The sequence below is a fragment of the Pan troglodytes genome, chromosome 13 (assembly GCF_028858775.2).
Source record: "Pan troglodytes isolate AG18354 chromosome 13, NHGRI_mPanTro3-v2.0_pri, whole genome shotgun sequence".
NCBI classification, from domain to species: Eukaryota; Metazoa; Chordata; class Mammalia; order Primates; family Hominidae; genus Pan; species Pan troglodytes.
In genome coordinates this window covers 142311675-142323153 of record NC_072411.2, presented here as the reverse complement: position 1 = coordinate 142323153, position 11479 = coordinate 142311675, and the positions used below count along the sequence as shown (strand labels likewise).

General features: G+C 47.1%; 1 protein-coding gene across 1 annotated transcript; it reads left to right on the top strand.

Moving 5' to 3' along the window:
* Positions 1-1046: 1046 nt before the first annotated feature.
* LOC107973742 (olfactory receptor 6B2) lies at positions 1047-10167 on the top strand. Its single transcript, XM_016949563.2, has 3 exons — positions 1047-1108; positions 7681-7789; positions 8639-10167. The coding sequence occupies exons 2-3, from the start codon at positions 7692-7694 to the stop codon at positions 9588-9590; spliced, it is 1050 nt and encodes a 349-aa protein (XP_016805052.2). The 5' UTR covers positions 1047-1108; positions 7681-7691; the 3' UTR covers positions 9591-10167.
* Positions 10168-11479: the final 1312 nt, after the last annotated feature.

Genomic DNA, 11479 nt, shown 5'->3' with positions numbered 1-11479 from the left:
AGCAGAAGCCTGGAGGCGCCCTGAAATTCCTCATCTCTGGGAGCAGCTAATAGCATCGGGAGCTCAAGTGAGCCCATCAGGAAGAAGCTACGTCTGAGGCAAGTCCTGAAGGGCAACTGGCAGGACAGCAGTGGGGACTGAATCAGCACGGTGCTCTCATGGCACTGAAGAGGTGCCTCCTGCAGCAGCCAGGGATTCCAGGAGGGGCAGGAGCAAGAGAGGCAGTGAGGCCATAGAGAGGCTGACTCATGAGCAAGGGGCTTATGCTAAGAACATGCGATGGACGTGGCCAGGAGAGAGGTCTGCGTGTCATTCCCTGAATGTCATTCCCTGCTACTGGGATGATGGATCAGACAGAGTCAGGAGAGACTGGAGGAAGACCAGTGAGAGAGCGGTGACAATAATCCAGCCTGGGAGGGACGGAACCTGAACAAGGACAGGGTGGATGGCAGCCCACGAGCGTGGAGACAGCAGACCTGATTCTGGAGGCATTTAAGACGTGGGGCAGAAGGACTCAGGCTTGCTCGGGTGTGGAGGGAGGGGAGGGGAAGGGTCCACACTGGAGCTCAGTGGGGCATCCGGGGGGAGTGGGCAGCCGCACCACTCCCTGAGAGGAAGAGCACGGGGGCAGGGGCTCCATGGCCAGGGGAGGTCTCGAGTCATTGGCTGGACACAGGAGTTGGTTCTGCAGAGGGATCAGGGGCAGCCTGGGAGTCATCAGCTGGAAGTGACCACAGGAACCGCAGGGGCGGGTACGTTGTTCTGAGTGTGGACGGTGGGGACGGAAGGCTGGGGCCACAGCGCCAGACACTGAAGGAAAGGGGAGCAGAACAAGAGCCAAAATGTGGGCCCAGAAATGAGCAGAACGTCGCTGGCATCTGGGGACAGCCAGTCCCCGAGGTACACGGCGACAGAAGCCGCATGGCAGTGGGAGGAGGGAGTATAACTGCCTGTGAGTCTTCATGTATGGGAGGAAGAGGCCTCATCAGAGGCATTCGTGGGAATGTGCACCCCAAGAAGACAGGGGACATGGGGACCCAGAGGTATCTGAGTAGGAGCAGAGACACATCATTGCCTGCCTCGTGCCCTGCTCTGCAGCTGCAATCAGGTAAGCAGTGGGCAGACGGGGCAGGGGCTCCCAGAGAGAGGGGCCATGATGCGAGCAGGGTGCATCTTGCACTGTCCACAGGGTGCATTGTGAGTGCAGGACCTTGAACGGTGTTGCCTCAGATCTTCCAGCTTTTCGAAAGAAACCAGATATCGGTGCCTCTGTGTGAAATGTTCTGATTTTCAAAAACAAAGGTCAAAGTGAAAGTTTTAGAGAATTGTCCTTCTGAAACGTGCAGGATAAATGACATCCCAATATACCCAATATACAGGCGTGTGAGGAACGGGCTTGAGAGGTGCTCAGAAGCCACTGGAATTCTCGGTCTGCCCCACCATAAAATCTGTCTCCCTATTTATGTTTAAGAAGCAGTGGCTCATGCCTGTAATTCCAGCACTTTGGGAGGCTGAGGTGGGCGGATCACCGGAAGTCAAGGGTTCGAGACCAGCCTGGCCAACATGGCGAAATCCCATCTCTACTAAAACAGACACAAAAATGAGCTGGGCACCTGTAATCCCAGCTACACGGGAGGCTGAGGTGGGAGAATCGCTTGAACCCAGCAGGCGGAGGTTGCGGTGAGCCGAGATCATGCCACTGCACTCCAGCCTGGGCAACAGAGTGAGACTCTGTCTCAAAAAAAAAGAAAAGTCACAAATAATCTTTAATTGGATTATTCTTTAAAAATCAGTGCTGAAAGGAAATCAACGAGCAGGCTATGCGTGTCGGGCCCACGGGCTTCCAGCTTGGGCTCTACCCTGTCGTGTCCACAGAATAGCAGCTTAGGAGAGGCTGGAGGACCGGCAGGCATCGCAGGCTCTGTCCATCTGAAATGCACTTTCTGATGTAACATATGAAGAACAGACCCAGTTGGTTTTTAGCATGGGTTTAATGAACTATCTTGACATCACGTTTAACACAATCCAGGCTTTCCTTGCTAATAGTATCACAGAAATCCTCAGCTCTGACATAGGGCTTTCTATACTTTCTCTATGCTGTTCCATTGACTTTATGGTGGTGCTCGTTATCTTTAATATTTATTTTATTAAGTTATTCTTTTATTTTTATTGTAGTTTTTCTATCCAAAATAGAAACGCCTCTTCATTAACCTGCTTCTCTTTTCTTCTTCCTGAATTATTTTAGCTATTCTCATCTGTTTATATTTCCAGATGATTTCAAGAATTATTTCATCCTGTTTCAAGAAAAATAAAATTTGGTGAGATTTCAAATAGAATTGAGTTAAATTTCAAAATTGATTTGGAGATATTGACATTTTTACAATATACTTTTTTTTAATCTAAGAATATTCTAATTAGTCATTGTTGGTATATAGGAAGACTACATTTTTAATATTCATTTTGAAACCCCTTAATTATAATAGTGTAGCAGATTTTTCAGCTTAAAAGTCCTGCCATCTGGAAATAATGATAATTTTGTCTACTTCTTTATTCTGTTCTGTGGTAGCTAGTACAATGGCACATTGTTACGTAGCAGTAGTTACAACAAAGAGCCCTGTCTTAATCCTGACCTTGGCGGAGCAGGAATGATCCTGGTATTTAGCTGTGGGGATGCTGTAGGCTGTTGGTTGAGGCTAGTATTATTTATCATGTTAGGAAAAATCACTTCTTTGGGGATGACAGATGCATGAAAGTTTTGGGAGAGTTTTTAATCAAAGCCTTTTAGCATTAGCTAGACTTCAAATGTGATCCTTTCAGCAGATTTGCTGACCTCGAAGTCTCTTTGCACCGCTGAAATAACCATGCTAGTGCAACGTGAGCTCTTCTAAAGTGCTGCTGGGTCCTAATTGCTGACATTTTATTTGAGTTTTTTAAGTATAGTAAAAAAGAAAAAAATCATCGATACATAGTTTTTCTTCCCTGCAATCTTCATCAGGCTTTTGTATCAGGAATTTGCTATTTTGTAAAATGAATTGAGACTTTCCCATGCTCTCTAAGGGTTTACCTAATGTAGGAAAGATCTGCTCCTGGCATAGCTAGAAGCTGGGCACAGGCAAAGTATCTGGGCCTGTCGGTTTTCTCGGAAGCAATTTTAACATCATGATGCTGTTGAGCTTTCTGTCTTCACTCAGTTTTCTCAAAAATAGACTTTTTCTTGACTTTAACAGTCACTCTTATATGATTGCTCTTAATCATCTTCTAAGCCCCCAGTCTTCCTTGTCATCTGTAAACTGAAGCTGGAAGAGGACCACTGAATAGAATACATATTGGGTGCTTAGTAAATAGCGCCAACCCTTCCCCTGTCATTTGGTGGGTCTCCATCTGCAGTTTACTCTTTTTTTAGTCTCTGAAATTGCGTTGCATGCTCATATTTTCCTGTTCATTAAACTAGAGTTTCATCTATTTTACTGTCCTCAACTCTAAGCCTACTTCAGAACAAGTTTTTGCTGCTATCGATCAATTCTATTATTTTTTCTAATTCATAAAAAATGATTTTTATGCCATTGTTTTAGGGAAATGTGTTATCTGTGATTCTGCTTTGGAGACAGATTGAACATTTTTCGATGCCATTGCCGATGATTTCTCCACATTTTCTAAACAAAAGTGTGTATTTTCTCAAGGTTGTGAGTTTATTATCCCTCAAATCAACATTTCAAAAATTTTACTATTCTAATTCCAATACTTGGCATTCTAATTTGTTTTTACCTTAGAGATCTGTCAAGTAGTGAGAGGCATGTACTAGAGTCTGCTGCTGCTACTTTATTTCTGTCTCTTTTTTTTCCTTTTTTTTTTTTTTTGTCTCTTTGAGACGGAGTCTTACTCTGTCACCCAGGCTAGAGTGCAGTGATGCCATCTCCGCCCATTGCAACCTCCGTCTCCTGGGTTCAAGTGATTCTCATACCTCAGACTTTGGAGTAGCTGGGATTACAGGTGCCTGCCATGACGCCAGGCTAAGTTTTGTATTTTTAGTAGAGACAGGTTTCGCCACATTGGCCAGGCTAGTCTTGAACTCCTGACCTCAGGTGATCTGCCCGCCTCGGCCTCCCAAAGGGTTGGGATTACAGGCATGAGCCACTGCGCCCGGCCCCTGTCCATTTCTTCTGATACTAAAGTCAGGTTTTTGCTGACTCCGTGTTGAGGTTATATTATTCACTAAAAGGTTTATAAGTAAAACAGACCATTTGGGGTCTGAAATTTTACTTGATCAAATGTTAATTCTGCAATCATGCTTTCTTTTTGTTTGATTATACATCTGAGCCTATGGTTGTCATTTCAACCTGAGTTGAAGTTTTTCGTTGTGCATCTTGGCATATAACCGCAATTACTTTTGCACCAACCTAATACAATAGATTTTTTTTTTTTTCTATGACTTGGGCATTTTTTCCTTTTACCAGGTGAGTTTATCCTACATACATTTATTGTCACAACTGATTTTTTTTTTACTCCAGTCATTGTTGTAGTTATTTTTGGGTGCTTTCTTATGATTTCCTTTATTTCTATATTTTTTGTTCTTTCAAGATTTATAGGATCTATATCCTTTTAAAAACCATGATTTACTATTAAAATTTTTAAGGACTCATATTACTCTAACAATAAACTCCAGGAATATAACATACCCTTTTGATTATCTCATCTGAAAATGAGGCAAAAGACACTTTTTTTCTTATTACAATCTTATCCTCTCCCAAGGTTTTCCTCTTGGAAAAACAATTAGATAATCAGTAATTGTTTGGAAAAAGAAGAGTAACTGGTTTAAATCTAGTTACTGGCTTTGACTGTATTTAAGCCCAGTTTCTCTTTTTTTCCAAACAATTACTATTTTTCATTATATATTATTTCGATTAACAAGGAGAGACGTTTGCATTTTGTTTTGTAGCTATCCGGACAACATTTGCTAGAACTGGATACGCTGTGTCTGAATGTGTGTTTCTTCACTGCCCGTGTTTTTACGCTGTGAAAGTCTTGATCGGGGATTGTTATTATATCTCAGGTTAATACCTGTGACATTTTGAGTTTCTTATTGAGGAAGAGTTTAAAACTCCTACATTCAGACCAGGTGCTTGTGCAGGCTGCCTCTCTGCTACCCTCAGGCGTGAATAATTCCAGGTCTGGACACAACATTCGAGTTTCATACCCTCCAGCCCTCGCTAGAAGTTTCTCTGCTGTTTTCTGGACTCAAGTTTTTGATGAAAACTAAAGCTAACTCAACGGATCTTCTATTTTATATACAAAAAATATACTTATTTTATTCTGGCTGGATGCCTTTAGGGTTCTTTTTCCTTGAAGTTCCTAAACTAGCCATGCTCTCCCTGGTACCTGGTGATAATCCTGCTATCCTTAGTCTGTTTACAGCCACCAAGCGGCCCAGCCAGTTGCCTCTGCCCTTCTTAAATTTTGCTGATTTGTAGCCATGAAAGGACTTCCAAATAGAGTTTCCATCAGCCATACAGCCCACTCACACCCAGCCCTCAGCCCTCCTCCCTGCTGACCCAGAGAACTGTGAGATCCAGACTCCCACCATCCATGTCCCCTGGGCCACAGAGCTCTCTGGGCACCCTGGTGAGGCTTTCTGGACACCTTCTTCCCCCCCATGGGCTAGAGGGTGGTAACATCCTCAAAGACTCTTGGCTCTGGGCCGCCTTTCTTCACTAGCTTTTTGTGTCATGAGGGTAGCCCTCTAGTTGTACATTTTATACGTAATTTCTCCTTTTCTTTAAAGATCCGGGATTTAAGGACTAAGAGGAGAGAGAAGAGGGGGCAGGTGGTTGTGGTGGTGAAAAGAAACACGTGCCATCACCCAATCGGCCGGCTTTTGCTGCACCGTGTTAGTTTGGGCAGACCCTTGTCACTCCTTTAACTTTCCCATCGACACTCATTCCCCTACGGCTTGTGGAGTTTCTGCTGCATGGTGGGAAGTGCTCTTGGTGCCTTGGTCAGTAGTGAGAGGGGCATAGCTCCTGTCCTCAGGAGCATGCGGCCCAGTGGGTGCGCAGCAACAGGTGCTTCACAAGCACCTCCCAAATAGAGAGCTTCCACCAGCCCTGCAGCCCGCTCGCACCCAGCCCGCATCCCTCCCAAATAGAGAGCTTCCATCAGCCCTACAGCCTGCTCGCACCCAGCCCGCATCCCTCCCAAATAGAGAGCTTCCATCAGCCCTACAGCCTGCTCGCACCCAGCCCGCATCCCTCCCAAATAGAGAGCTTCCATCAGCCCTACAGCCCGCTCGCACCCAGCCCGCATCCCTCCTCCCTCATGAACACAGCAAGTGCAACCAGGAGAGACAGTGCGGAGATGGGGGTAGGTGTGGGGTGATGGGAGCCCAGAGGACGGCCACAGCAGAAGCAGCCAGAGTGGGGACGGGGCTGGGGGGCATTCCAGGTGCAAGAAAGGATGTGAGCAAAGGGCCAGGGACTCCACTTTATACAGTTCTACGACGTATACTACTGTGGTTTAAACTCATTTTGTGTTTAATCGGTGTACTTAAAAGAAAGCTCTTTTATTAGATTTCATTAATGTAACTCCTATGCACAATATTGCTACCATTTATGGAACGAATACTGCATGCCAACATGAACCAGGCATTTTAACAACTCCCTACATTTCCTATGTGTTTTCTTTAAAGATCTGTTGAATTCATATTACTTATTTATATTCTTAATCATTTACCTACTTATTCATGCTCTAACAGATGCCATCAATATATTTCTATTTCATCTTCATTTTCAGTTTTCTTTTCTGTATTTCAATTTCTCTGCTATTTGGGGAAGCAAACTGCTGTTGATATTATTCTGTCGTTTCTGATCCATCCTCTGTTTTCATTAATTATGATATCTGTGCAATATCATAATTGAAACTTTTGTCATTTTTAAAGGCACACGATACACTGCGCAATACACTTTATTCTCATTCAGTCATTTAATCTATGTGCGTTTTTCAGTATAGATTTGGAATTATGGCCTGGGAAAATGTTGAGTTATTGAATTTTTAATCCAGTGCATAACGTTTTCTTTTTGAAGGAGAATGTAGCAATTTAAAAATAAGTCACGGATCACTATTTTCAATAAATGTACACTCACGTGAAACAAAATTCAAAACGCAGAAAAAGGGTTGCCATAAAAACATCTGTGTTCCAGTGACCTGCTCTGCCCCTCAGGACAGTGAGTGTCCCCACCACCTTGTACCTTCACGGGTCGTCCGCCCTATTTACATACTTTTACTTGTATGAGCGGAGGCATACGATCCGTGCTGTTTTGGACATTTAAAACTGTGGCTACAGACCTTGGAAACCATTCCGTATCTACAGACGGACCTGCCCCTTCTTTTCAGTGACCACATAGTGTTCATAATAGGGATGTGACAAAACTTACTTAGCCCATCCCTTATTAATGAACAATACGGTGGCTTCCAAGTCTTTTGTTTATTAATTTAAATATTTGCTTTAGGTTCGTTCAACCAACCTATGCCCTATATCCCTGTATTTCCTTCTGAAGGGGTCTTCTCTGCCTTTTTTCTGAATAATACTATTTATTTTGTGACTTTGTGTTTTCATTGCCTGTTAGTGTAGTGTCACAGGGCAACCAACAACTGAATCTACACATCTTTATAATTCAAATGTTCTAGCCCATGTCCACATGGGTTCACTGCTTCTGTTGTGGAAACCACATTGGAAGGGCAGCGGCCTTGGTGTTAGAAGATTCCAGTCTGTGTCCTGGTGCTGCCCCGGCCCTGGGTAAGTCCATGAACCTTTCTTTTTGGGTCTCAGACTTTCCATCTCAACTTAGAGATGTAAGCCTTGTTTTTCCCAGGACTGTAGTGAGGATTAATGGATGTGTTTTATATAAAAATACACACTCAGGTGTGGGTGGACGGCTCCTCCCTCAGCCACAGGCCCCTCGAGAACGTTCTAGACTTCCTCCTCTCTGCTGCCATCTGTTTTCTCTCTTCTGGGATTGCACTGCAATCTCTCCCTTGCTGATATTCCCCTCAGATTGACAGGGATAAGGATGTGACCACTTTCCCTTCTTGGCCTGGGAGGCTCTGGCTGCTGCTGTGGATGTGCCTGAGTCTGGGATCTGGCCAAGGTGGACCTGGGCCTCACCCCTGCCATGGTGTCACTTCCTCCTGTAAAATCAACCCTAAAACCAGGTAACAGGTCATATATCTACCAATTTAGAAAGAACAGACTCAAACAATACATCCAGAAGCCTGGGGCAGTCAGCGCTCATCCCCTGGAGTACACCGGACACCCTGTGGATGCCCTTCATGGTTATTGGGTCCCTTGGAGAAGTCCAGGTGGTGAAAAATAGGACACAGCTTTGAGAGATGAGGGAGACTGGTGGTGACAGGCTCAGGAGGGCATTCCAGACCCAGTGTTACAGGCTGAGACCTAGAATCTATATCATCAGAGGTTAGTGCTTAACATGTATCCGGGTGGGGAGCTGCTTTTGCTCCCCACTGGTGCTCTGGGGAGCCACGTGGCCTCTCTTTACACCAAAACTCCCTATCTGGGTCCAGCTCCACTCTCCCTCTGCCCCAGCTGCCCTGCAGCCCTTTCCTCTTGCTCTTTGATGTTTTGTAGGCGCGCAGCTCCCAAGCACAGAGGCATGAGTGGGGAGAATGTCACCAAGGTCAGCACCTTCATCCTGGTGGGCTTCCCCACGGCCCTGGGGCTGCAGTACCTGCTCTTCCTCCTCTTCCTGCTCACCTACCTCTTTGTCCTGGTGGAGAACCTGGCCATCATCCTCACCGTCTGGAGCAGCACCTCCCTCGACAGGCCCATGTACTACTTTCTGAGCTCCATGTCTTTCCTGGAGATCTGGTACGTGTCTGACATCACCCCCAAGATGCTGGAGGGCTTCCTCCTCCAGCAGAAACGCATCTCTTTCGTCGGGTGCATGACGCAGCTCTACTTCTTCAGCTCCCTGGTGTGCACCGACTGTGTGCTTCTGGCCTCCATGGCCTACGACCACTACGTGGCCATCTGCCACCCGCTGCGCTACCACGTCCTTGTGACCCCGGGGCTGTGCCTCCAGCTGGTGGGCTTCTCCTTTGTGAGTGGCTTCACCATCTCCATGATCAAGGTCTGTTTTATCTCCAGTTTCACGTTCTGTGGCTCCAATGTCTTGAACCACTTCTTCTGTGACATTTCCCCCATCCTCAAGCTGGCCTGCACGGACTTCTCCACTGCAGAGCTGGTGGATTTCATTCTGGCCTTCATCATCCTGGTGTTTCCACTCCTGGCCACCATGCTGTCATATGCACACATCACCCTGGCTGTCCTGCGCATCCCCTCGGCCACCGGCCGCTGGAGAGCCTTCTCCACCTGCGCCTCTCACCTCACCGTGGTCACTGTCTTCTATACAGCCTTGCTTTTCACGTATGTCCGGCCCCAGGCCATTGATTCCCGGAGCTCCAACAAGCTCATCTCTGTTTTGTACACAGTTATCACCCCCATCTTGAACCCCTTCATATACTGCCTGAGGAATAAGGAATTTAAGAATGCCTTGAAAAAAGCCTTCGGCTTGACTTGAGCTGCGCCATAGAGGGGAGGCTTTCTAGTCTTCTAGAACTTCATCTCCCAATATACAGCCAGCCTCTCTGAGGAGGCCATTTGACTGTTTGCATTATTGTAGTACCGCATTTATTTAAAAATTACTTCCAAATCTATTTTTCTCCTTCAGGAAAAAAACAGAGGTTGAGGTTAATAGCGTAGGTATTGTTGTTGGTGTTGTAACACCAGTACTTTCTTGTTTTTGTAGATGAGCAAAGCTGTAGTTAGTAAAGCTTAATGAATTTTCCTCGCCTTTAAAATTACCATGCACATTTCAGAAAGCAGCAAAACATGTCAGATCATCTGAGATTTTAAAGTCCCCAATAAATTGCAGTGTGTTAGAGTACTAAATATTTAACCATGTGGCAAAATGAGCTCCAGGTGTCCCTGAAGCAAAATGTGTCTGGGAAAAGTAAGGGCACGTAGCCTTCTGTTTTACACCCAAGGAATGTTCTCTGATTGTCTTGGGTGGACGCCCCCTCTGCCTTTTTCCTAAATAAACCCCTACTCCATGCCCAGTCAGCTGCTGAGAAAATAAAAATTGTTTTATTATTGCATGAGTTGATTCTGATTGAACCTAAATATACGCAGATGCCCAGGCAGGCAGGGCCACCTCTGTCCTATTCACTGTTGTACCTGGCAGCCGAGCACCTAAATACACACAGATGCCCAGGCAGGCACGGCCACCTCTATCCTATTCACTGTTGGACCTGGCAGCCCAGCAGAGCATCTGGTGCCCGATGGGCATGCAGGAGACAGAGGCTGGGTATGGGCTGGGTGGGACGTGTAGGGGATCAACAGTGCAAGAAGAGAGAAAGCAAACCCAGGTGGGGGCTGCAGGGAGGAGTGGAAGAGGGCCACCTGGATGGCATGATATCTACACCTTAAAACAGGAATGGAGGTTATTCAATTTAAAGGGTGGAAAAGGAAGGGTGTTCCAGGCAATTTCGATGATAGCAAAGCCTCAGAGGCAGGAAGCAGCATGGAGCTGTGCAGAGCTCAAAGACGCAGCCTCATAGGAGCCTGGTGTTCACCAAAGGGGAGACTTGAGACAAAAAGAGGACAGAGCCCCAAGAGCTCACATGTATGGTGGGTAAGGTCAGAGCCCAGAGAGCTCCCAGGTGTAGCGGGCAGATCAGGACCCGAGAGCTCCCAGGCGTGGTGGGCAGATCAGGACCCCCAGAGCTCCCAGGCGTGGCAGGCAGATCAGAGCCCCGAGAGCTCCCTGCATGGCAGGTGGATCAGGACCCCCAGAGCTAACAGGTGTGGCGGGCAGATCAGGACCTGAGAGCTCCCAGGCATGGCAGGCAGATCAGGACCCGAGGGCTCACAGGTGTAGCAGGCAGATCAGAGCCCCAAGAGCTCCCTGCATGGCAGGCGGATCAGGACCCCCAGAGCTAACAGGTGTGGCGGGCAGATCAGGACCCGAGAGCTCCCAGGCGTGGCGGGCAGGTCAGGACCCGAGGGCTCACAGGTGTGGCAAACGGATCAGGACCCCCAGAGCTCACATGCGTGGCGGGCAGATCAGGACCCGAGGGCTCACAGGTGTGGCAGGCGGATCAGGACCCCCAGAGCTCACATGTGTGGCGGGCAGATCAGGACCCGAGAGCTCCCAGGCGTGGCAGGCAGATCAGGACCCGAGGGCTCACAGGTGTGGCAGGCAGCATGGACTCATCTGGCAATTAAGGTGGGGGTAGAGGTACGTTCAGTTTCCTGCCTTGGACCGTCTATTTGGCAGGTGTGTGACAGATGGAGAGGGGACCCCGTGGGAGGCAAGGAGGCTGTGGGGGAGGCTGCTGGGATTGTGCACGTGAGGGATGAGCACTACCCTGGGTTGAGCAGTGGATGCAGGAGTTGGATGCAGTGGCC